The sequence below is a fragment of the Chiloscyllium plagiosum genome, unplaced genomic scaffold, assembly GCF_037043375.1.
Source record: "Chiloscyllium plagiosum isolate Xiang-an unplaced genomic scaffold, Cpla_swu_hap1 HiC_scaffold_15, whole genome shotgun sequence".
In the NCBI taxonomy this organism is placed as follows: Eukaryota; Metazoa; Chordata; class Chondrichthyes; order Orectolobiformes; family Hemiscylliidae; genus Chiloscyllium; species Chiloscyllium plagiosum.
The window spans coordinates 70,213,258-70,241,204 of record NW_028270153.1 but is presented as its reverse complement, the minus strand read 5'-3'; the positions used below and the strand labels follow the sequence as shown (position 1 = coordinate 70,241,204).

At 45.3% G+C, this 27,947-nt stretch overlaps 1 protein-coding gene across 1 annotated transcript in view; it reads right to left on the bottom strand.

Annotated features, from left to right (window-relative positions):
* LOC122540559 (phosphoenolpyruvate carboxykinase, cytosolic [GTP]-like) overlaps positions 1-27,947 on the bottom strand; it is a 70,828-nt gene that overhangs the window by 10,218 nt on the left and 32,663 nt on the right. The window contains exons 5-7 of the mRNA XM_087995019.1: positions 16,185-16,347; positions 15,707-16,063; positions 12,770-12,865 (exon numbers count right to left, since the gene is read on the bottom strand). Of these exons, the coding sequence (XP_087851145.1) occupies positions 12,770-12,865; positions 15,707-16,063; positions 16,185-16,347 (616 nt within the window). The remainder of the gene's footprint in view (positions 1-12,769; positions 12,866-15,706; positions 16,064-16,184; positions 16,348-27,947) is intronic.

The window sequence follows — 27,947 nt, the reverse complement described above, 5'->3', positions numbered from 1 at the left end:
TAATCTATTGTGTCCCAGTATTACTCTGTGGCCCAGTATAACTAATCTATTGTATCCCAGTATTACTCTGTGACCCAGTATAACTAATCTATTGTGTCCCAGTATTACTCTGTGACCCAGTATAACTAATCTATTGTGTCCCAGTATTACTCTGTGACCCAGTATAACTAATCTATTGTGTCCCAGTATTACTCTGTGGCCCAGTATAACTAATCTATTGTATCCCCCTATTACTCTGTGATCCAGTATAACTAATTTATTGTGTCCCAATATTACTCTGTGACCCAGTATAACTAATCTATTGTATTCCAGTATTACTCTGTGACCCAGTATAACTAATCTATTGTGTCCCAGTATTACTCTGTGACCCAGTATAACTAATCTATTGTATCCCAGTATTACTCTGTGACCCAGTATAACTAATCTATTGTGTCCCAATATTACTCTGTGACCCAGTATAACTAATCTATTGTATTCCAGTATTACTCTGTGACCCAGTATAACTAATCTATTGTGTCCCAATATTACTCTGTGACCCAGTATAACTAATCTATTGTGTCCCAGTATTACTCTGTGACCGAGTATAACTAATCTATTGTATCCCAGTCTTACTCTGTGGCCCAGTATAACTAATCTATTGTGTCCCAGTATTACTCTGTGACCGAGTATAACTAATCTATTGTGTCCCAGTATTACTGTGACCGAGTATAACTATTCTATTGTATCCCAGTATTACTCTGTGACCCAGTATAACTAATCTATTGTTTCCCAGTATTACTCTGTGACCGAGTATAACTAATCTATTGTATCCCAGTATTACTCTGTGACCGAGTATAACTAATCTATTGTGTCCCAGTATTACTCTGTGACCGAGTATAACTAATCTATTGTATCCCAGTATTACTCTGTGACCCAGTATAATTAATCTATTGTATCCCAGTATTACTCTGTGGCCCAGTATAACTAATCTATTGTATCCCAGTATTACTCTGTGGCCGAGTATAACTAATCTATTGTGTCCCAGTATTACTCTGTGACCCAGTATAACTAATCTATTGTGTCCCAGTATTACTCTGTGACCCAGTATAACTAATCTATTGTGTCCCAGTATTACTCTGTGGCCCAGTATAACTAATCTATTGTGTCCCAGTATTACTCTGTGACCCAGTATAACTAATCTATTGTATCCCAGTATTATTCTGTGACCCAGTATAACTAATCTATTGTGTCCCAGTATTACTCTGTGACCCAGTATAACTAATCTATTGTATCCGTATTACTCTGTGACCCAGTATAACTAATCTATTGTGTCCCAGTATTACTCTGTGACCGAGTATAACTAATCTATTGAATCCCAATATTACTCTGTGGCCCAGTATAACTAATCTATTGTATCCCAGTATTACTCTGTGACCCAGTATAACTAATCTATTGTGTCCCAGTATTACTCTGTGGCCCAGTATAACTAATCTATTGTATCCCAGTATTACTCTGTGGCCCAGTATAACTAATCTATTGTGTCCCAGTATTACTCTGTGACCCAGTATAACTAATCTATTGTGTCCCAGTATTACTCTGTGGCCCAGTATAACTAATCTATTGTATCCCAGTATTACTCTGTGACCCAGTATAACTAATCTATTGTGTCCCAATATTACTCTGTGACCCAGTATAACTACTCTATTGTATTCCAGTATTACTCTGTGACCCAGTATAACTAATCTATTGTGTCCCAGTATTACTCTGTGACCCAGTATAACTAATCTATTGTATCCCAGTATTATTCTGTGACCCAGTATAACTAATCTATTGTGTCCCAGTATTACTCTGTGACCGAGTATAACTAATCTATTGTATCCCAGTATTACTCTGTGACCCAGTATAACTAATCTATTGTGTCCCAGTATTACTCTGTGACCGAGTATAACTAATCTATTGTCTCCCAGTATTACTCTGTGACCGAGTATAACTATTCTATTGTATCCCAGTATTACTCTGTGACCCAGTATAACTAATCTATTGTGTCCCAGTATTACTCTGTGTCCGAGTGTAACTAATCTATTGTATCCCAGTATTACTCTGTGGCCCTGTATAACTAATCTATTGTATCCCAGTATTACTCTGTGACCCAGTATAACTAATCTATTGTGTCCCAGTATTACTCTGTGTCCGAGTATAACTAATCTATTGTATCCCAGTATTACTCTGTGTCCCTGTATAACTAATCTATTGTATCCCAGTATTACTCTGTGACCCAGTATAACTAATCTATTGTGTCCCAGTATTACTCTGTGGCCCTGTCTAACTAATGTATTGTATCCCAGTATTACTCTGTGGCCCAGTATAACTAATCTATTGTGTCCCAGTATTACTCTGTGACCCAGTATAACTAATCTATTGTGTCCCAGTATTATTCTGTGGCCCAGTATAACTAATCTATTGTATCCCAGTATTACTCTGTGACCGAGTATAACTAATCTATTGTGTCCCAGTATTACTCTGTGACCGAGTATAACTAATCTATTGTATCCCAGTATTACTCTGTGACCCAGTATAATTAATCTATTGTGTCCCAGTATTACTCTGTGACCGTGTATAACTAATCTATTGTATCCCAGTATTACTCTGTGGCCCAGTATAACTAATCTATTGTATCCCAGTATTACTCTGTGACCCAGTATAACTAATCTATTGTAACCCAGTATTACTCTGTGGCCCAGTATAACTAATCTATTGTGTCCCAGTATTACTCTGTGGCCCAGTATAACTAATCTATTGTATCCCAGTATTATTCTGTGGCCCAGTATAACTAATCTATTGTAACCCAGTATTACTCTGTGACCCAGTATAACTAATCTATTGTATCCCAGTATTACTCTGTGACCGAGTATAACTCATCTATTGTGTCCCAGTATTACTCTGTGACCGAGTATAACTAATCTATTGTGTCCCAGTATTACTCTGTGGCCCAGTATAACTAATCTATTGTACCCCAATATTATTGGTCTACTATGTGTCTCAGCCTTACTGATCTATTGCTTTCCAGAATTATTGACATTATCTCTATCGCTGGGATACAGAGCTACCGTGTATGAGAATTCCTGTAAAATCTGTATCCCAGTGTGACGGATCTATTGTATCCCTGTCTGACTGATCTCCTTGTGTCCCAGCATTGCCTGATCCATTGTATCCAAGTATTACCGGTGTGCTCTGTATTCCACAGTTAATGTTGTACAGTTACCAAGTATTTATGGTATACACTGCATCCTAAATTTACTGATTTATTGTGCCCACTATAACTGGCATGTTCTCTGCTCCTGGATCACTAATCTATTCTATCTCAGTATTACAGGTTTACTCAATTGTATTGTGTCCCAGTTTTACTGGTAAAATCTGCATCTGATCTGTTGTGTCCAATTATTACTGTATGCTCTGTGTCCCAGGGTTACTGATGCATAGGGTCCTGGTAGTGCTGATATGCTCTGTGTCTGCCAGTTACTCATATTTATGTCCCAATATTAATGGTGTGCTTTTTATCCCCAGGTTACTGATCTACTCTGTCCCAGTATGACTGGTATACTTTGTGTCCCAGCAATACAGATTTATTGTGTACCATTATTACTGGTATGCTTGCTTGCTGTGTTTACTGCTCTATTGTGGCCAGTATGAATGGTATATTTGGTGTCCCTGGTTTATTGATTTATTGTACCACAGTATCACTGGTATACTTATGGTCCTAGGTTTACTCATCTAATGTGTGCCAATATTACTCTGTGTTCCAGCTTTACTGATCTACTGTGTCCCAGTCATAGAGTCATACAGTCTGACAGCATGGAGAGAGGCCCTTTGACCCAAACTGGTCCATGCAACCACAATGACCGTCAACACTATCCCAATTTCATTGGCCCATATCCTTCCAAACATTTCCTATCCGTGCGTTTGTCCTGTTAAATGTTGTTAATGTACCCGCCTCAACCACTTCCACTGGCAGCTCATTCCATATGCGTATCACTCTCTGTGTAAAAACATTGCCCCTCAGGTTCCCTTTTATTCTTTCCCCTCTAACCTCAAACAGATGCACTCCTGTCCTCGATTCCCCAACCCTGGGAAAAAGACTGAGTGCATTTACCCCATCTATACTTCTCATGATCTTATACACTTCTGTTAGATCCCCCTCAGTCTCCTACGCTCTAAAGAAAGAAGTTCAAGTTGTTGAACCTCTCCCTATAACTCAGGCTGTCGAGTCCTGGCAACATCCTTGTAAATTTCTTCTGCACTCTTTCCAGTTTAATACCATCCTTCCTATAACAAGATGATCAAAACTGAACACAATACTCCAAGTGCGTCCTCATCAACATTGTGTACAACTGTAACATAACGTCCCAACTTCTATACTCAATGCCCTGACTGATGAAGGTCAGTGTGGCAAAAGCCTCCTTCACTGCCCTGTCTACCTGTGACTCCACTTTCAGAGATCAGTGCACCTGAACTCCCAGATCCCTCTGTTCCATTACATTTCTTAAGGCCGTACTGTTCACCATGAAACTCCTGCCTTGATTTGACTTTCCAAAATGCAAGACCTCACACTTATCTATATTACCCTCCATTTGCCAATTATCGGCCCACGTCCCCAGCTGATCAAAGTCCTGCTGTAATTTCTGATAAACTTCCTCACCATCCACGATACCTCCTATTTTAGTGTCATCTGCAAACTTACTAATCAGGCCTTGTACTTTCTCATCCAAATCATTGATATAGATAACAAACAGCAATGGGCCCAGCACTGACCTCTGAGGCACTCCACTAGTCACAGGTCTCCAGTCCGACAAGCACCTTTCCACCATCACAGGGCGAAAGTGAGGACTGCAGATGCTGGAGATCAGAATCAATCACCCCCTGATGAAGGGCTCCTGCCTGAAACGTCGATTTTCCTGCTCCTCGGATGCTGCCTGACCTGCTGTGCTTTTCCAGCACCACCCTAATCTTGACTCTATCCACCGTCACGTCAATTGTCTATCCAATTTGCAAGCTTCCCCAGATTCTGTTCAATCTAACCTTCCAGAGCAGCTTACCATGTGGAATCTGTATTTCATGCGTACACTTTGTCTTAGGTGTACTGATCTATTGTGGCCAGTATTAATAATATATTCTGTATCCATGGTTTATTATCCATTGTATTACGGTGTACTTTGTGTCCTAGCTTTCCTGATCTATTATGTCCCAGTATTACTAGTATACTTTGAGTCCAAGCATTATGGATTTGTGTTCTCGTGTTTATTGTGTCCCCATATAATTACTGGCATACCCTGTGTCTCAGGGTTCCTCATCTATTAGGGACCAGTATTACTGGTGTACTCTGTATCCCAGCTTTTCTGATTGATTGTGTCTGAGTATTACTGGTACATTTTCTGTTCCAAAGTTACTGATCTGTGGTGTCCCAGTATTACTGGAAAACTCTGTGTCCCAATGTTGGTGCTTTACAGTGTACCCCACTGTTATTGATGTGCTATGTCCAAGAATTACGGGTATAGTCTGTCCACACATTACTTGTGTATTGTTCCCCAATATTACTGGTATCCTTAGAGTCTCTGGTTTACTGATCTGTTGTGTCCCACTATTACCAGTAGACTGCTTATCTGAGGTTTACTGATCTAATATGCCAGGGTAGTCCCAGTCTTCTCTGTATCCCAAGCCTTATTAATATATCGTGTTCCATTTTTACTGGCATAATCTGTGTCCCTGTTTTACTGATCTATTGTATCCCAGCATTATTGGTATACTTTGTGTCTTAGGGTTTCTGGGAGAAAGTGAGGACTGCAGATGCTGGAGACCAGAGTTGAAAAATGTGGAGCTGGAAAAACACAGCAGGACAGGCAGCATCCGAGGAGCAGGAGAATTGCGTTTCGGTCATAAGCCCTTCTTCAGGAACGAGGCTGGTGTGCCAGGTGGGCTGGGATAAAAGGTAGGGGGGAGGGAATTTGGGGGAGGGGCGCTGGGAATATGATAGGTGGAAGGAAGAATGTAGATTTCTCCAGCTTCCTCATTTCCCCTCCCCCCACCTTATCTCAGTCCCAATCCTCGGATTCAGCACTGCTCTCTTGACCTGCAATCTTCTTCCCGACCTCTCCGCCCCCATCCCCTCTCCAGCCTATCACCCTCACCCTCACCTCCTTCTAGCTATCGTATTCCCAGCGCCCCTCCCCCAAATTCCCTCCCCCCCACCTTTTATCCCAGCCCACCTGGCACACCAGCCTCATTCTTGAAGAAGGGTTTATGCCCAAAACGTCGATTCTCCTGCTCCTCGGATGCTGCCTGTCCTGCTGTGTTTTTCCAGCACCACATTTTTCAACTCTTAGGGTTTCTGATCTATTTTGTACCGTATTACTGGTATAGACGGTGTCCCGATGTTACTAATTTGCTGTGAACCAGTATTGCTCTATAATCTGTGTCCCGGGATCACTGATCCATTGTATCCTGTATTATTGGTATACTCTATACCCCAAAATTATTGATCTGGTGCCCAAGTATTGCAGATACAGGTCGATCTGCTATAACACGTGTTTTATTAACATTAATTCACTGTAACGCAATTGATGAATTGGGGACAGTGTTTCTAAAGCGGCAACTTTTAAACTGTGTGGTGGCTTTAATTCAATTACAGTGCCAACACTTTAAGCGCTGTTTTTAAAGCGTGATTTTTCTATAATACGGGGTTGCATATGAAGCAACTATTACGTTATAGAAGAACTGAATGTATAATCTGTTTCCCAGAGTTATTGATCTATTGTGTCCCAGGATTGCTGATATATTCAGTGTCCCTGGGTTACTGATCTGGTGTCTCAGTATTATTAGCATACTCAGTGTCACAGGATTACTGAGCTATTCTGTCCCAGTATTACTAATATGCATTGTTCTGTGATCCTCCCCAATATTACTGTGTTCCGGGCCCCAGCTATGCCTGTCTCTTTGTTGGCTACGTAGAGCAGTTGATCTTCCGTAATTACACCGGCACCACTCCCCACCTCTTCCTCCGCTACATTGATGACTGCATTGGCGCCACCTTGTGCTCCCGCGAGGAGGTTGAGCAATTCATCAACTTCACCAACACATTCCACCCTGACCTTGCATTTACCTGGACCATGTCTCTGACACCTCCCTCCCTTTCCTGGACCTCTCCATCTCCATTAGTGATGACTGACATGACACCGACATTTTTTACAAACCCACTGACTCCCACAGCTACCTGGATTACACCTCTTCCCACCCTACCTCCTGCAAAAATGCCATCCCGTATTCCCAATTCCTCCGCCTCCGCCATATCTGCTCCCAGGAGGACTAGTTCCACCACAGAACACATCAGATGGCCTCCTTCTTTAGAGACCGCAATTTTCCTTCTTTAGAGACCGCAATTTCCCTTCCCATGTGGTTAAAGATGCCCTCCAACGCATCTCATCCACATCCCACACCTCCGCCCTCAAACCTCACCCCTCCAACCGGAACAAGGACAGAACGCCCCTGGTGCTCACCCTACCACCCTACCAACCTTCACATAAACCAAATCATCCGCCGACATTTCCGCCACCTCCAAAAAGACCCCACCACCAGGGATATATTTCCCTCCTCAGCCCTTTCCGCAAAGACCGTTCGCTCTGTGACTACCTGGTCAGATCCCCCCCCACCATAACCCACCATCCCATCCTGGCATCATCCCCTGCCACCGCAGGAACTGTAAAACCTGTGCCCACACCTCCTCCCTCACCTCCATCCAAGGCCCTAAAGGAGCCTTCCACATCCATCAAAGTTTTATCTGCACATCTACCAATATCATTTATTGTATCCGTTGCTCCCGATACGGTCTCCTCTACATTGGGGAGACTGGGCGCCTCCTAGCAGAGCGCTTTAGGGAACATCTCCGGGACCCCCACAATCAACCCCACCGCCCTGTGGCCCAACATTTCAACTCCCCCTCCCACTCTGCTGAGGACATGGAGGTCCTGGGCCTCCTTCACCGCCTCTCCCTCACCACCAGATGCCTGGAGGAAGAACGCCTCATCTTCCGCCTCGGAACACTTCAACCCCAGGGCATCAATGTGGACTTCACCAGTTTCCTCATTTCCCCTTCTCCCACCTCACCCCAGTTAAGACCATAAGACCATAAGACATAGGAGCGGAAGTAAGGCCATTCGGCCCATCGAGTCCACTCCGCCATTCAATCATGGCTGATGGGCATTTCAACTCCACTTACCCGCATTCTCCCCGTAGCCCTTAATTCCTTGTGACATCAAGAATTTATCAATTTCTGCCTTGAAGACATTTAGCGTCCCAGCCTCCACTGCACTCTGAGGCAATGAATTCCACAGGCCCACCACTCTCTGGCTGAAGAAATGCCTCCGCATTTCTGTTCTGAATTGACCCCCTCTAATTCTAAGGCTCTGTCCATGGGTCCTAGTCTCCTCGCCTAACGGAAACAATTTCCTAGCGTCCACTCTCTCCAAGCCATGTATTATCTTGTAAGTTTCTATTAGATCTCTCCTCAATCTTCTAAACTCCAATGAATACAATCCCAGGATCCTCAGCCATTCCTCATATGTTAGACCTACCATTCCAGGGATCATCCGTGTGAATCTCCGCTGGACACGCTCCAGTGCCAGTATGTCCTTCCTGAGGTGTGGGGACCAAAACTGGACACAGTACTCCAAATGGGGCCTAACCAGAGCTTTATAAAGTCTCAGTAGCACAACAGTGCTTTTATATTCCAACCCTCTTGAGATAATTGACAACAATGCATTCGCTTTCTTAATCACGGACTCAACCTGCATGTTTACCTTTAGAGAATCCTCAACTAGCACTCCCAGATCCCTCTGTACTTTGGCTTTACGAATGTTCTCACCATTTAGAAAGTAGTCCATGCTTGTATTCGTTTCTCCAAAGTGCAAGACCTCGCATTTGCTCACATTGAACTCCATCAGCCACTTCCTGGACCACTCCTCCAAACTGTCTAGATCCTTCTGCAGCCTCCCCACTTCATCAGTACTACTTGCCTGTCCACCTAACTTTGTATCATCGGCAAACTTCGCTAGAATGTCCCCAGTCCCTTCATCCAGATCATTAATATATAACGTGAACAGCTGCGGCCCCAACACTGAACCCTGCGGGACACCGCTTGTCACTGGCTGCCATTCCGAAAAAGAACCTCTTATCCCAACTCTCTGCCTTCTGTCAGACAGCCAATCCTCAGTCCATACCAGTAGCTCACCTCGAACACCATGGGCCCTCACCTTGCTCAGCAGCCTCCCGTGTGGCACCTTATCAAAGGCCTTTTGGAAGTCTAGATAGACCACATCCACTGGGTTTCCCCAGTCTAACCTACTTGTCACCTCTTCAAAGAACTCCAACAGGTTTGTCAGGCACGACCTCCCCTTACTAAATCCATGTTGACTTGTTCTAATCCGACCCTCTTCCAAGAATTTAGAAACCTCATCCTTAATGATGGATTCTAGAATTTTACCAACAACCGAGGTGAGGCTAATTGGCCTATAATTTTCCATCTTTTGCCTTGATCCTTTCTTGAACAAGGGGGTTACAACAGCGATCTTCCAATCATCCGGGACTTTCTCTGACTCCAGTGACTTTTGAAAGATCTCAACCAATGCCTCCGCTATTTCCTCAGCCACCTCCCTAAGAACTCTAGGATGTAGCCCATCGGGGCCAGGAGATTTATCAATTTTAGACCTTTTAGCTTTTCTATCACTTTCTCTTTTGTAATGGCAACCATACTCAACTCAGCCCCCTGACTCCTTTTACCGTTCCAACCTTCCAGTTCAGCACCATCCCCACAACCTGTCCTACCTGCCTATCTTCTTTTCCACTTAACCGCTCCACCCTCCTCTCTGACCTATCACCTTCATTCCACCCCCATTCACTCATTGTACTCTTTGCTACCTTCCCCCACCCTCCTCCCTTACCTATCACCTCCATCCCCACCCCCACTCACCTATTGTACTCTATGCTACTTTCTCCCCACCCCCACCCCCCTCTCATTTATCTCTCCACCCTTCAGGCTCTCTGCCCGTATTCCTGATGAAGGGTTTTGTCCGAAACGTCGATTTTACTGCTCTTCAGATGCTGCCTGAACTGCTGCGCTTTTCCAGCACCACTCTAATCTAGACTCTGGTTTCCAGCATCTGCAGTCATTGTTTTTACCCTGTGTTCCTTGCCTGCCTACTGTTGGTGCATTCTGTGTCCTGGTGTTACTATGTTCTGGGTCTCAGTGTTACTGTGGTCTGTATTCCCTCCAGTGTCGGTGCATTCTGTGTCCTGGTGTTACTGTGTTCCGGGTCTCAGTGTTACTGTGGTATGTATTTCCTCCAGTGTTGGTGTATTCTGTGTCCTGGTGTTACTATGTTCTGGGTCTCAGTGTTACTGTGGTCTGTATTCCCTCCAGTGTTGGTGCATTCTGTGTCCTGGTGTTACTGTGTTCCGGGTCTCAGTGTTACTGTGGTCTGTATTCCCTCCAGTGTCGGTGCATTCTGTGTCCTGGTGTTACTGTGTTCCGGGTCTCAGTGTTACTGTGGTCTGTATTCCCTCCAGTGTTGGTCCATTCTGTGTCCTGGTGTTACTATGTTCCGGGTCTCAGTGTTACTGTGGTCTGTATTCCCTCCAGTGTCGGTGCATTCTGTGTCCTGGTGTTACTGTGTTCCGGGTCTCAGTGTTACTGTGGTCTGTATTCCCTCCAGTGTCGGTGCATTCTGTGTCCTGGTGTTACTGTGTTCCGGGTCTCAGTGTTACTGTGGTCTGTATTCCCTCCAGTGTTGGTCCATTCTGTGTCCTGGTGTTACTGTGTTCCGGGTCTCAGTGTTACTGTGGTCTGTATTCCCTCCAGGCTTGGTGCATTCTGTGTCCTGGTGTTACTGTGTTCCGGGTCTCAGTGTTACTGTGGTCTGTATTCCCTCCAGGCTTGGTGCATTCTGTGTCCTGGTGTTACTATGTTCCGGGTCTCAGTGTTACTGTGGTCTGTATTCCCTCCAGTGTCGGTGCATTCTGTGTCCTGGTGTTACTGTGTTCCGGGTCTCAGTGTTACTGTGGTCTGTATTCCCTCCAGTGTCGGTGTATTCTGTGTCCTGGTGTTACTGTGTTCCGGGTCTCAGTGTTACTGTGGTCTGTATTCCCTCCAGTGTCGGTGTATTCTGTGTCCTGGTGTTACTGTGTTCCGGGTCTCAGTGTTACTGTGGTCTGTATTCCCTCCAGTGTCGGTGCATTCTGTGTCCTGGTGTTACTGTGTTCCGAGTCTCAGTGTTACTGTGGTCTGTATTCCCTCCAGTGTCGGTGCATTCTGTGTCCTGGTGTTACTGTGTACCGGGTCTCAGTGTTACTGTGGTCTGTATTCCCTCCAGTGTCGGTGCATTCTGTGTCCTGGTGTTACTGTGTTCCGGGTCTCAGTGTTACTGTGGTCTGTATTCCCTCCAGTGTTGGTGTATTCTGTGTCCTGGTGTTACTGTGTTCCGGGTCTCAGTGTTACTGTGGTCTGTATTCCCTCCAGTGTCGGTGCATTCTGTGTCCTGGTGTTACTGTGTTCCGAGTCTCAGTGTTACTGTGGTCTGTATTCCCTCCAGTGTCGGTGTATTCTGTGTCCTGGTGTTACTATGTTCTGGGTCTCAGTGTTACTGTGGTCTGTATTCCCTCCAGTGTCGGTGCATTCTGTGTCCTGGTGTTACTGTGTTCCGAGTCTCAGTGTTACTGTGGTCTGTATTCCCTCCAGTGTCGGTGTATTCTGTGTCCTGGTGTTACTATGTTCCGAGTCTCAGTGTTACTGTGGTCTGTATTCCCTGCAGTGTCGGTGTATTCTGTGTCCTGGTGTTACTGTGTTCCGGGTCTCAGTGTTACTGTGGTCTGTATTCCCTCCAGTGTTGGTCCATTCTGTGTCCTGGTGTTACTGTGTTCCGGGTCTCAGTGTTACTGTGGTCTGTATTCCCTCCAGTGTTGGTCCATTCTGTGTCCTGGTGTTACTGTGTTCCGGGTCTCCGTGTTACTGTGGTCTGTATTCCCTCCAGTGTCGGTGCATTCTGTGTCCTGGTGTTACTGTGTTCCGGGTCTCAGTGTTACTGTGGTCTGTATTCCCTCCAGTGTCGGTGCATTCTGTGTCCTGGTGTTACTGTGTTCCGGGTCTCAGTGTTATTGTGGTCTGTATTCCCTCCAGTGTTGGTGTACTCTGTGTCCTGGTGTTACTGTGTACCGGGTCTCAGTGTTACTGTGGTCTGTATTCCCTCCAGTGTTGGTGCATTCTGTGTCCTGGTGTTACTGTGTTCCGGGTCTCAGTGTTACTGTGGTATGTATTCCCTCCAGTGTCGGTGTATTCTGTGTCCTGGTGTTACTATGTTCTGGGTCTCAGTGTTACTGTGGTCTGTATTCCCTCCAGTGTTGGTGCATTCTGTGTCCTGGTGTTACTGTGTTCCGGGTCTCAGTGTTACTGTGGTCTGTATTCCCTCCAGTGTTGGTGTATTCTGTGTCCTGGTGTTACTGTGTTCCGGGTCTCAGTGTTACTGTGGTCTGTATTCCCTCCAGTGTCGGTGTATTCTGTGTCCTGGTGTTACTATGTTCTGGGTCTCAGTGTTACTGTGGTCTGTATTCCCTCCAGTGTCGGTGTATTCTGTGTCCTGGTGTTACTATGTTCTGGGTCTCAGTGTTACTGTGGTCTGTATTCCCTCCAGTATTGGTGTATTCTGTGTCCTGGTGTTTCACTGTGTATCAGATCCCGGGGCTATCCACATACCTTTGTGTTCTGCTGCAGCTGTAGCTTCTGATCTCATGGATGCCCCAATATAAACTCCATGCTGCCAGTTAAAAGCTTCATAAACCAGAGGGACACCTGTGATGGAATGACAGAATGTCTGTGAAATAATGATGTGGAGGAGCTGGGGTGGACAAAGTTAAAAATCACACAACACTAATCACACCACCGCATGAAGGAGCAGCGCTGCGAAAGCTCGTTCTTCCAAACAAACCTGTTGGACTATAACCTGGCGTTGTGTGATTTTTAACTTTGCGAAGTAATGCTTGTCAACATACAAAAGTTTCAGCTAGTGCGTTTGGTCTGAAGAGGACGCTTTGGAAAATATGCATCAACGTCAATTAGGGGATCAGAGAGATCTGGATATAAATATATTGTGGTGTTACAGTTTAAAAAGCCATAAAAAAGCCATAAGACACTAGGATTAATTTCTAAATGGACAGAACTGAAACACAAACAAGTTATGTTAACGGGGAGAGAGTTTGTTCGACTACATTTTGAACACTGTGCAGATTTCCAGCGTCCATTTTCACTAAAGGACAGAGACACCAGAGAAGGAGCAAAAAGCACTTTATCAGCATGAGCCCAGAACTGAGAGGTTGCACCTGTAAGGGAAAATTGAATTGTTCACAGTTGTTTTGTCTATAAAATAGAAGACAAACGGTCTCCAAGGAAAGGCCTTTAAGATTATGCTTGACGGAGTAGGTGTAAAGATGGTTCCAAGGCTAAGGTCTATCAATAGACCGTGATGACAAACAAATCCAATTGTGAATTCTTGACCTCGAGGATTGAATGATGAACTTACTACCGTAAGGAATTATTGAGGTGAGTACGCATTGCAGGGCACGATAAAAATAGACCATGGAGAAAAGGTTTATGTTGATAGGGTGAGACAGGGATGAAGTAAAAGCAAGCTCACGTGGAGAATAGATCCTGGTGTAGAGGTGGGCCGAAAGGGCTATGCTAATTACTAAGGTGTACTGTGGTGTCACTGTGCAACAAACTGGTGTTTTTCTCTTGTAAGAATTCCACAGCAGGTCAGGCAGCATCCGAGGGGCAGTAAAATCGACGTTTCGGGCAAAAGCCCTTCATCAGGAATAAAGGCTATGTCTTCCTGAGGAAGGGCTTTTGCCCGAAACATCGATTTTACTGCTCCTTGGATGCTGCCTGAAGTGCTGTGCTTTTCCAGCACCATTCTAATCTAGACTTTAATTACCCAGAGGTCAACTAAGAGGCAACCACATTGCTTTGTGGCTGGAGTCACTCGTAGGACAGACCTGGTAAGCCCATATCACCGTAAAACATAGGAGCACTATTCAACCCATAGAGTCTGCTCTTCCATTCAATCATGGCTGATAAGTTTCTTAACTTCATTCTCCCACTTTCTCCCTGTAACCCTTGATGCCCTTGACAATCAAGAACTTATCTGTCTCCATCTTAAATATACTCAATGACCTGGCCTCCACAGCCTTCTGTGGCAGTGAATTCCACAGACTCACCACTCTCTGGTTGAAGTCGTTTCTCCTTATCTCTGTTCTAAAAGGTCTTCCTTTTACTCTAAGTCTGAGCTCTTGGGCCCCAGTCTCTCCTACCAATGGAAACTCTTCCCAACATCCACCCTGTCCAGGCCATTCAGAATTCTGTGAATTTCAATTAGATACCCCCCTCATCCGTCTCAAATCCATCGAGTACAGACACAGAATCCTCAAACGATTCTAATGTGTTAAGCTTTTCATTCCTGGCATCATACTCATGAACCTCCTCTGAACACGCTCCATGGCCAGTGCATCCCTCCTGAGATATGGGGCCCAGAACTGCGCACAGTTCTCCAAATGTGCGCTAACCAGAGCTTTATTAGCGCCTCAGAAATACATCCCTGCGTTTATATTCAAGTCCTTTCAAAATAAAAGCCAACATTGCATTTGCCTTCCTAACTACTGACTCAACCTGCAAGTTTAGCTTGAGAGAATCCTGGACTAGAACTCCTAAGTCTCTTTGCACTTCAGACTTTTGGATTTTCTCCCCATTCAGAAAATAGTCCATGCCTCTATTCTTCCTTCAAGTGTAGACCTCACACTTTCCCACATTGTACTCCATCTGTCACTTCTTTGCCCACTCTCCAAGCCTTCCTGACTCCTCAATACTACCTGTCCCTCTACCTATCTTTGTATTATTTACAAACTTAGCCAGAATGCCCTTAGTTCCCTCATCTAGATCATTAATGTATAAAGTGAAAAGTTGTGGTCCCAACACTGAGCTTTGCAGAACATCACTTGTCACTGGCGCCATCCTGAAAAAGACCCTTTTATCGCTGCTTTCTGGCAGACAGCCAAGCTTCTATCCATGCTAGCACCTTAGCTCTAACACCAAGGGCCCTTATGTTACTCAGTGGCCTCCTGTGCAGCACCTTGTCAAAGGCCTTCTTGAAGTCCAGGTAGACAACATCCAGTGGCTCTCCTTGGTCTAACCTGGTCGTTACTTCCTCAATGAATTCTAGCAGGTTTGTCAGACATGACCTCCGCTGGATGAAACCATGCTGACTTTACCCTATTTTACTTTACACTTTCAAGTATTCAGAAATCTCACTCTTCATAGCGGATTCCCAAAATCTTAGCCACGACCAAGGTTAGGCTAATTAGTCTGTAATTTTCTGTCTATTGCTTTACTTTTGCCTCAACGATGGTAGCTTTCCTTCCTGGAAGGCCATTAGCTGAACCAGATGGGTATCTCCTGTACACGTATTCACCACATAATTAACAATTTAACACCATTACCCTTTTGTCCCACTTCCAGACTTTCACTAAAGATCTGTTGAAGAGTTTCTGAACTCAATGAGCAGCAGTCCTCTACAATGCTACTGCAGTTAGGGATCAGTGTCTAATGTTTAGTTCTGGTGCTCTACAATTTAGATTATTGTACCTTTTGGTCTCCGTCCTCCGAAGATAATTCCTTCAATTGGGACCCCTTCAGCAGACTCCCAGTTTGGGTCAATAATTGGACACTGTCTGGCAGGAGTACAGAACCTGGAGTTGGGGTGTGCACACAGTTCTCCATCATCAGGACTCCATTTTTTGTTTTTCCATGAAGTCACTGTGATACCTGGGGGCAGAGTTTCATCAATTCCTTCCCAGTAAACACCCCCATCGCTGGTTTCTCCCACATTGGTGTAGATGGTGTTCTTGCTGATGGTTTGCATTGCATTTGGATTTGTCTTCATAGATGTCCCAGGAGCTACACCAAAGAAGCCATTTTCTGGGTTGATTGCTCTTAGTTTACCTGTGGGAAGGCCCAATAAATGGATGCATTAATAAACTCATTGGATTTTCACCAGACAATAAAAAACAGATACTTCCTCAGTTAAATTATTTAATGACTGCCTTATTTCATTGGATCAGACCTTGCTCATCGAACTTCAGCCAGGCGATGTCATCTCCCACACACTCGACTTTCCAACCGGGTAATGTTGGATTCATCATGGCCAAGTTTGTTTTCCCACAAGCACTAGGGAATGCAGCAGCAAGGTACTTCTTCTGACCTTTGGGATTGGTCGCTCCCATGATCTGGGAAGGGAAAGAAGCTGATGAGAATTTTTCAGAAAAATTATCTCATGGGATGTGGGTCTCACTAGCAAAGCCATGGTTTGATGCTCAATTGTCCTAACAGTGGCTTGTCACATCATTACTATAGAATGACAACTTAACCTAATCAGGTCAAGTTGACAGATTTCCTCCCCTCAGGACACTTTAAATCAAGTGGATTTTTTTGTGAGAAGGGATGGTCATCCTTATTGAGACCAGCTTTGCATTCTGGATTTAATAATCAAATTCAAAATCCATCTCGAGATTAGCTTGGGCGAACAGATCATTAAAATAGATAATAGATGATCCACCATGAGGCCATCTTCCTAAAGTCACCAATGGACATTGAAACTAAACTCTAGAAATTCATAAGCTCAGTGTGAGACTGGGAAATATGACTCATTTCTGAGGGCATGAGATGAAGGTTTTGGTTTGGTACAGCAGCTTTCATCATCTCTTGATGACCCAAAGCATCTTACAGCAAAAATGTACTTTTGAAGTGGAGTCACTGTTGTGTTGGAAACATGGCCTCCAACATTTGCATAGCAAGATCGCCCAAACTTGAATACAAAAGTAAAATCCTGCCATGCTGTAAATCTGAAATCAAAACAAAAATGCTGGAAACACTCAGCAGGACAGGCAATATGTGTGGAGAGAATCACAGGTAAATTTTCAAAGCAATGACTTTTCATTAGGATTGAAGACAGGTACGAGAGTAAGGGTCTTCCCTGCTTTCTCCCCTCAGTATTCTGAAGGCCTCATTTACTCATGACATCTTCATCCAGCTGTCAGACCTCCTCACCTTCTTCTGGGCCCTTCCCTGTGAAAGCATAGGTGCTGCAACACCTGCCTTTTAGCCTCCTCTCGTCCCAATGTCCAAGACCTCAAACGCTCTTTCCAGTTTAGTCTATATAATTCACTACTCACCACGTGGTCTCCTCTACAGTGGGGAGAACAAACACTGAGCACCACCTTGTGGAATGCCTTTGCTCTGTCTCAAAAATGACCAAAGTTTCTGGTTTGCTTGTTTTTTAATTCTTTATCTTTGTTCCTACTCTGACCATGGCCTGCTGCAACACTTCAATGAAACCTAACCTAAGGAATGGCATCGTGTCCATTGATTCAACACGGTGGGCACCTGATGGGGCAGGCGGTGGTGTTTTGGCTACGGTGGTATGTGGGGACAAGGGAAAAGTGACAGACTGAGGGATGGACTTTGTGGATAAACATTGACAGAACTGCGGATGCTTTAAATCGGAAACAAAAATAGAAATTGCTGGAAAAGCTCAGCAGGTCGGGCAGCATCTGTGGAGAGAAATCAGAGTTAACATTTCAGATCCTGTGACCCTTCCTCAAAACTGTAAGAGCTCTGAGGGTCACTGGACCCGAAACGTTAACTCTGATTTCTCTCCATGGATGCTGCCAGACCTGCTGAGCTTTTCCAGCAATTTCGGTGGGTGATGGATGTTGTGCCTTTGTTTTTCTGGTGGTAAGGACTGATGGTAGAGATGAGGGAATAATCCAAACAGCTCTTTTTTGATTTCTGCTTCTGTTTTTAATCCTGTCTTTTGTATCTAATATAGAACACAGAACAGAACAGTACAGCACAGTACAGGTCCTTCGGCCCACAATGTTGTGCCAAACATTTATCTTAATCTAAGATCAACCTAACTTACACACCCTGCAATTTACTGCCGTCCATGTGCTTGTCCAGCAGTCAGTGTGGAGAAAGTGAGGACTGCAGATGCTGGGGATCAGAGTCAAAGAGTGTGTTGCTGGAAAAGCACAGACTGTCAGGCGGCATCCAAGAAACGGGAGAATCGACATTTTGAGTATAAGCCTGACGAAGGGCTAATGCCGAAACATTGATTCTCCTGATCCTTAGATGCTGCCTGACCGGCTGTGCTTTTCCAGCACGACACTCATCAACTCAGTCGCTTAAATGTCCCTAATGTCTCTGACTCTACTATCACCACTGGCAGTGCATACCACACACCCACCATTCTCTGTATAAAGAACCTACCTTTCATGGAAAGTTCATGGAATTCATGGAGTTCATGGAATGCCCTGCCAGTAACAGTGGTGGACTCTCCCTCTTTATGGGCATTTAAACGGGCATTGGATAGGCATATGGAGGATAGTGGGCTAGTGTAGGTTAGGTGGGCTTGGATCGGCGCAACATCGAGGGCCAAAGGGCCTGTACTGCGCTGTATTTTTCTATGTTCTATGTTCTATGTTCTACCTTTGATATTTCCCCTATCCCTTCCTCCAATCACCTTAAAATTATAACCCCCTCGTGACAGCCATTTCTACCTTAGGGAAAAGCCTCTGGTTATCTATTCTCTCTATGCCTCTCATCACCCTGTGCACCTCTATCAAGTCACCTCTCTTCCTCCTTCTCTCCAGTGTGAAAAGCCCGAGCTCACTCAACCTCTGTTCATAAGACATGCCCTCCATTCCAGGCAGCATCCTGGTAAATCTCCTCTGCACACTCTCTAAAGCATCTACATCCTTCCTATAATGAGGCGAAGAGAACTGAACACAATATTCCAAGTGAGGTTGAACCAGAGTTTTATAGAGCTGCAGCAAAACCTCGCAGCTCTTAAACTCAGTCGCCCTGTTTATGAAAACCAACACACCATACGCATCCTTAACAACCCTATCAACTTGGGTGGTAACTTTGAGAGAGTTATGTGTGTAGATCCCAAGATCCTGCTGTTCCCTCACACTGCCAAGTGGGCGGCACGGTGGCACAGTGGTTAGCACTGCTGCCTCACAGCACCAGAGACCTGGGTTCAATTCCCGCCTCTGGTGACTCTCTGTGTGGAGTTTGCACATTCTCCCTTTGTCTGCGTGGGTTTCCTCCGGGTGCTCCGGTTTCCTCCCACAGTCCAAAGATGTGCAGGTCAGGTGAATTGGCCATGCTAAATTGCCCGTAGTGTTAGGTAAGGGGTAAATGTAGGGGAATGGGTCTGGATGGGTTACGCTTCGGCGGGTCGGTGTGGACTTGTAGGGCCGAAGGCCCTGTTTCCACAATGTAAGTAATCTAATCTAATCTAATCTAATCTAATCCTGTCTTTAACTCTGTATTCAGCATTCTAATTCTACCTTCCAAAACATATCACTCTGCATTTATCCAGGTTGAACTCTATCTGCCACTTCTCAGCCCAGCTCTGCATCCTGTCGAGGTCTTGTTGTAACCTGCCGACCTTTGTGTCATCGGCAAACATACTAACCCACCCATCCACTTCCTCATCCAAGTCATTTATAAAAACTACAAAGAGCAGAGGCCCAAGAACAGATCCCTGTGGGACACCACTGGTCACCGACCTCCAGGCAGAAATCTTTCCATCTACTACCACTCGCTGTCTTCTTCCTGATAGCCAACTCTGTATCCAGTCAGACAAATTTCCTTATATCCCATACCTGCTAACTTTCTGAATAAGCCTACCATGGGGAACCTTATCAAATGCCTTACTGAAATCCATATACACCACATCCATTGCGCGACCTTCATCCACTTGTCTTGTCACATCCGCAAAGAACTCAATAACACTTGTGAGGCATGACCTTCCCCTCACAAAGCCATGCTGACTATCTTTAATCAACCTATGTTCTTTCAAATAGTCATAAATCCTATCTCTCAGAATCCTTTCTAGTACCTTGCTTACCAAAGATATAAGACTGAGTGGTCTGTAATTCCCAGGGATATCCCTATTCTCTTTCTTAAACAGAGGAACAACATCCCCTCCCTCCAATCATCAGGAACACATCCTGTTGAGAGTGAGGATGTAAAGATCATCGCCAGAGTTGCAGCAATCTCGTTTCTCACTTCCCGTAGTAACCTTGGATATATCTGGTCTGGCCCTGGGGACTTATCTATCTTGATGCTTCCCAGAATTTCCAGCACATCCACTTCCTTAATATCAATCTGTTGAAGCCTATTAACCTGGTCCACAGTGTTCTCACTATCAACAAGGTTCCTCTCTCTAGTGAATACTGAAGCAAAAACTCATTTAGGGCCTCCCCTACCTCTTCAGACTCCAGGCACATGTTCCCTCCACGGCCCCGATTGGCCCTACACTCTCTCTGATCAGTCTCTTATTCCTTATGTAAGTGTAGAATGCCTTTGGGTTTTCTCTAATCCATCCTGCTTTTTTGTGCCCGCTCCTAGCTCCCCTCAGTCCATTTCTGAGTTCTTTCCTAGCTGCCCTGTAATCTTCTAAAGCTGTAGCAGATCCTTGCTTCCTCAACCTTAAGTAACCCTATCAACTTGGGTGGCAACTTTGAGGGATCTTTGTGAGTAGATCCCAAGATCCCACTGTTCCTCCGCACTGCCAAGAGTCCTGTCTTCAACCTTAAGTAAGCTTCCTTCTTCCTCTTGACAAGAAGCTCCTCTTTCTTCTCCTGTTATCCAAAGCTCCTTCACCTTACCATTCCTTGCCTGTCTCAGTGGGACAAAGTTATCCAACACTCACAACAAGTGCTCCTTAAACAGCCTCCATATTTCTGTTGTCCATTTCCTGTAGAACAATTATTCCCAATTTATATTCCCCAGCTCCTGTCTAATAACAGTATAATTTCCCCTCCCCCAATTAAATACCTCCCACACTGTCTGTTCCTATCCCTCTCCATGGCTTTGGTAAAGGTGAGACAGTTGTGGTCACTGTCATCGAAATGCTCTCCCACCGAGCGATCTGACACCTGGTCTGCCTCGTTGCCTAGCACCAAATCCAATATGGCCTTCCCCAATCGGCCTATCTATGTATTGTGTCAGGAATCCCTCCTGGATGCACCTGACAAAATCGGCTCCATCCAGACCCACATCTGCACTATGGAGGTTCCAATCAATATTGGGTAATTTGAAGTTGCCCATAGCAACAACTCTGTTACATCTGCACCTTTCTGAGATCTGCTGCCCAGTCTGTTCATCCATTTCTCTGCTGCTATTGGGGTCGGGGGTGGGGGGGGGGGGGGTGCTCTGTAACAAATACCCAATAAAGTGGCAGCTCCTTTCCTGTTACTGACTCAGTGGACAAACCCTCGTCAACAACCTCCTTTTCTGCAACTGTAATGCACTCTCTAATTAACAATGCCACTCCTCCTCCTCTTTTACCCCCCCTCCCTGTTCCTTTTAAAAGACCTAAACTCTGGAACATCCAGCAACCATTCCTGCCCCAGTGAAATCCATCCCTCTCTGATATGGCCACAACATCGTAGTTCCACGTACTGATCCCTGCTCTAGGTTCATCACTCTTATTCCTGACACTCCTTGTATTGAAACAGACACACTTTAACCCTTCCCTTTGCCCTATCAACCGTGTATGCTTCCTGAAAGACTCTCTGCATTCCATTTCTGCCCATTCAACAACTACCCTCTCTTCTGAGCTGTAACTCTGGCTCCTATCCCCCTGCCAAACTAGCTTAAATCCTCCCATAGTGCTCCTGAAGATGGTGCCACAGAATGGTGATTTTGTACACTTTTCACTGTACAAACTGCTGTATTCCTGTATTCAAATACATTTGACAATAAAATCTAATTCTCATTCTAACTCCACTGGAGCCTCTGGACTCTACATCAATTTCAACAACTCTGCTATCAGTTCATTCAATATATTTCCCTTTCCCTTTGTTTTGTAGAGTTGGTCTTTATCCTGGTTTCTCTTTTCCCTTCATGTTGTTTTCAGATGATAGATTCCCTACAGTGTGGAAGTAGGTGGAAATAACTGCACATAGGTCCATTCCCTGTCACCAAGTCACCCTTTATTTACACATGCCCAGTACATGGACTCTGACCAGCCAGCTCAGAGCCAGACCTTAGAGTGAGGAGACTCTTTGAATCTCCTGTTTATTTTTTTTCCCTCAGAGCCCAAGACTCCTGTTTATTTTATACTCCCACACTAACGCCTAACTGCGGTGAATCTCCTGTTTATTTATTTATTTATTTTTTATTCTTCCTCTTCCCCAGAGTGACGGGGGGATTTTATTTTTTTTTTTGTTTATTTTTTTGTTGTTTTTTTTCCCCCACACTACCATCTTAGTGCGGTAGTGCTTATTTTATCCCCAGCACCCATGGTGTGTGTGTGCAGGTGTGAGACACAGTGGAAGACACAAAGTGCACAAATCTTTATTCAAATTCCACCACCAGGAAGATAGGAAAACACCCGGGTGGCCAGTGACAAACACTGCCCTTCACATCAAGGGACAGTGCTGTGTGATCAAAAACAGTGAAGGGGAGGGTAGGGAATCTCCTGTTTATATCTGTCAGCCAGGGCTCCCTGATTGGCCAGAAACCACAATCAAGGGTCATAAGGTCAATGAGGTCCACCTGGCCCACATTCCAACCCCTGCATAGGACATTCAGCCCATCGAGTCAACACCGACCCTCAAAACAGTATTCCACCCAGACTCACCCACCTACTCTATCCCTGTTCCCCTGCCTGTCCCACGGCTAATCCACCTCATCTGTACACTCCTGGACACAATGGGCAATTTAGCATGGTCAATCCACCTAACCTGCACGTCTTTGGAGTCTGGGAGGAAACTGGAGGAAACCCACGTAGACACATGGAGAACATGCAAACACCACACACTCACCTGAGGGTGGAATTAAACTTTGATGGCATGAGACATGCAATGGCGAGGATAGGTTGGCTAAGGATAATTAAGGGGTTGACAGTGGAGAGGCAATCGCAGACATTTAAAGAACACAGGGATGAACTTCAACACTTGTCCGGGTGTAAGAGTAAAACAGGGAAAATGGCTCAACCATGGTGAACAGGGGAAATCAGGGAGAGTGTCAAATCCAAAGAGGAGGCATACAAATTGGCCGGAAAAAGCAGCAAAGCTGAGGACTGGGAGAAATATAAAATTCAGGAGAGAAGGACAAAGAGTTTAATTCAGAGGGCAAAATAGAATACAAGAGTAAGTTGGTGAATAAAAGGGCCTGGTGCCCTGCATCCCAGAGTTCTTAAGGAAGTGACCCTTGAAATAGGGGACTCATTGGTGATCATTTTCCAGCATTCTATAGAATCTGTAAGAGTTCCAAAGAATTGGAGAGTACCTAATGTAACCCCACTCTTTATAAAAAGAGGGAGAGAGAAAATGGGGAATTATAGGCCGATTAGCCTGACATGGACATGGGGAATATGCTGGAGTCAGTTATTAAGGATGAACTAACTGAGCACTTGGAAAGCAGTGAGAGGACTGGTCCAAGTCAATATGGATTCACTAAAGGGAAATCATGCTTGACAAATCTGGAAGTTTTGGAGGATGTGGCCAGTAGAGTGGACAAGTGTGAATGAGTGGATATTTTTATATCTGGACTTTCAAAAGGCTTTTGACAAAGCTCCATACAAGGGATTAATAACAAAATGACAGTTCATGGTATCAGAGGTAATGTACTGACGTGGTTAGAGAACTGGTTGGCAGACAAGAAGCAGACAGTTGGAATAAACGTATCCGTTTCAGAGTGGCAGAGTGATGAGTGCGGTACAGCGGGGTTCAGTGCTGTTCACAATATATATTAATCATTTGGATGAAGGAACTGAATGCAATATCTCCAAATTTGCAGATGACACTGTAAGGAGGATGCTAAGAGGCTGCAGGGTGACTTGGACAGACTGGCTGAGTGGGCAGATACTTGGCATGTGCAATATAATGTGGATAAATGTAAGGTTATCCACTTCAGTGGCAAAAACAGGAAGGCAGATTACTATCATAATGGTGACAATTTAGGAAAAGGTGAGGGGCAGGTGCAGCAGATGATGAGGAAAGCTAATGGCATGGTGGTCTTCACAGCATGAGGATTCATGTATAGGAGTAAGGGTGTCTTGCTGCAGTTATACAGGGTGTGGCGAGGTGTGTTTTGTGTGCAGTTTTGGTCTCCTAGTCTGAGGAAGGATATTCTTACTATTGAAGATTCACCAGACTGATTCCTGGGATGGCAGGACTGACAGATGAAGAAAGTCTAGACTAACTGGGCTTGTACTCATTACACATTAGAAAAATAAAGGGATAGAACATAGAAGAATACAGCGTAGTACAGGCCCTTCGGCCCTCGATGTTGCGCCGATCCAAGCCCACCTAACCTACACTAGCCCACTATCCTCCATATGCCTATCCAATGCCCGCTTAAATGCCCATAATGAGGGAGAGTCCACCACTGCTACTGGCAGGGCATTCCATGAACTCACGACTCGCTGAGTAAAGAACCTACCCCTAACATCTGTCCTATACCTACCCCCCCTTAATTTAAAGCTATGCCCCGTTGTAATAGCTGACTCCATACGTGGAAAAAGATTCTCACTGTCGACCCTATCTAAACCCCTAATCATCTTATACACCTCTATCAAGTCACCCCTAAACCTTCTTTTCTCCAATGAAAACAACCCCAAGTGCCTCAGCCTTTCCTCATACGATCTTTCTACCATACCAGGCAACATCCTGGTAAACCTCCTCTGCACCCATTCCAGTGCCTCCACATCCTTCCTATAGTATGGCGACCAAAACTGCACACAATACTCCAGATGTGGCCGCACCAGAGTCTTATACAACTGCAACATGACCTCAGGGCTCCGGAACTCAATTCCTCTACCAATAAAAGCCAGTACGCCATATGCTTTCTTCACCGCACTATTTACCTGGGTGGCAACTTTCAAAGATTTGTGTACATGGACACCAAGATCCCTCTGCTCATCCACACTACCAAGTATCCGACCGTTAACCCAGTACCCCATCTTTTTATTACTCTTATCAAAGTGAATCACCCCACACTTAGCTACATTGAACTCCATTTGCCACCTTTCTGCCAAGTTCTGCAGCTTATCTATATCCCGCTGTAACCTGCCACACCCTTCCTCACTGTCTACAACTCCTCCGACTTTCGTATCATCCGCAAACTTACTCACCCAACCTTCTAACCCCTCCTCCAGGTCATTTATAAAAATGACAAACAGCAATGGTCCCAAAACAGATCCTTGCGGAACACCGCTAGTGACGGCACTCCAAGATGAACCTTTGCCATCAACTACTACCCTCTGTCTTCTTCCAGCCAGCCAACTCCTAATCCAAACCTCCAACTCACCCTCAATGCCATACCTCCGTATTTTTTGCAGTAGTCTACCATGGGGGAATCTCATAGAAACATATAAAATCCTGATGGGACTAGACAGGCTAGCTGTGGGAAGCATGTTCCTGATGTTGGGAAGTCCAGAAATAGGGGTCACAGTCTAAGAATACGTGGTCAGTCAATCAGGACTGAGATGAGGATAAATTTCTTCATTCAGACTTCTGAACCAGTGGAATTCTGTACCCCAACATCAGGAACATTCTTCCTGCATCTAGCCTGTCCAGTCCCATCAGGATTTTATATGCTTCCATGAGATTCCCAAGGAAATCAGGAGGTTGAAAAGGAGGCACGAGGTAGTCTTGGCCGGGATTAGGGTGAATCCAAAGAGATCCTTTAAGTATATTAAAGGAAAAAGAATAACTAGAGACAGAATGGGACTCCTCAAAGTCCAAATTGGACATGTGTACAGAGGAACCTCGATTATCTGAACGAGATGGGTGGGCACTATTTCGTTTGTAGAATTGATTATTCGGTTAGTTGATTCAATACCTCTCCTCTGGGGCTCGGAGTTTTCTGAAGTAATTTTTTCCTCATTCTGCCTGCCTTGCTCCCTCTCTCTGTCTCAGTTTGTCTCTCTGTCTCTCTCTATCCCTCGCTCTCTGTTTCTGAGCAAACACCCACTTGCGTGTAAGGGGCCTGCAGCATTGCTGAAGCCACCTGCCACCCTCCCCCAAAGGGATTAACGCAGTGAGCACTTATTCAGTCCGCTCCCCTTTCAGGAGACTAGGCAGCAGCATACTGTGTGCGAACCCCTGCCTGCCGTCCGCCCCCACCCGCACCCCCGTCTGCACCCCCACCAACACAGGCTCCTGTCCGCTCCTCCCACCGTCCACCTCCCCCCCGCCAACTCCGTCCCTCCCTGCCCCCCACAACTCCATCTGCCAACCTCCAGGGCAGCCAGACTAGACATCAACAGTAAGACTGCTGCTGCCTTTGGCGGGGTGAGTCTCAAAATACCATACACATATACAGACACACAGACACACACACAGACACACAGACACACAGACACACACAAAGACACACAGACACACAGACACACACACACTCACAGACACACACACAGACACATACACACACACATACACACACAGACACACAAACACACACACACAGACACACACACACAGACACAGACACACACTAACATAAACACAGACATACAGACACACACACACAGACACACACTCACACACAGACACAGACACACACACAGACACACACAAAGACACACAGACACAGACACACACAGACACAGATACACACACACAAACACAGACACACACACAGACACACACACAGACACACACACACAGAAACACACACAGACACACACACACAGTCACACACACAGACACAGACGTACAGGCACACACACAGACACACAGACACACAGACACACACACACAGACATACAGACACACACACACACACACAGACACACAAACACACACACACAGACACACAGACACACACACACAGACATACAGACACATACACACACACACAGACACACAAACACACAGACACACACAAAGACACACAGACACACAGACACACACACACTCACAGACACACACACAGACACATACACACACACATACACACACAGACACACAAACACACACACACAGACACACACACACAGACACAGACACACACTAACATAAACACAGACATACAGACACACACACACAGACACACACTCACACACAGACACAGACACACACACAGACACACACAAAGACACACAGACACAGACACACACAGACACAGATACACACACACAAACACAGACACACACACAGACACACACACAGACACACACACACAGAAACACACACAGACACACACACACAGTCACACACACAGACACAGACGTACAGGCACACACACAGACACACAGACACACAGACACACACACACAGACATACAGACACACACACATAGGCACACGCACACAGATACACACACAGACACAGACACGCACACAGACACAGACACATACAGACACACACAGACACACACACACACACAGACACACACACACAGACACACACACAGGCACACAGGCACAGACACACAGACACACACACAGGCACAGGCACACAGACATACACACAGACACACACACACACACACAGACACACACATACACAGACACACACACAGACACACACATATATACACACATACACAGGCACACACACAGACACACATATACACACACAGACACACACACACACAGACACACACACAGACACAGACACAGACACACAGACACACACAGACACACACATACATGGACACACACACAGACACACACACACACAGACACACACACACATACACAGATACACACAGACACACATATACACACACATAGACACACACACATACACAGACACACACACACACACGCAGACTCCCACACACACACACACACACAGAC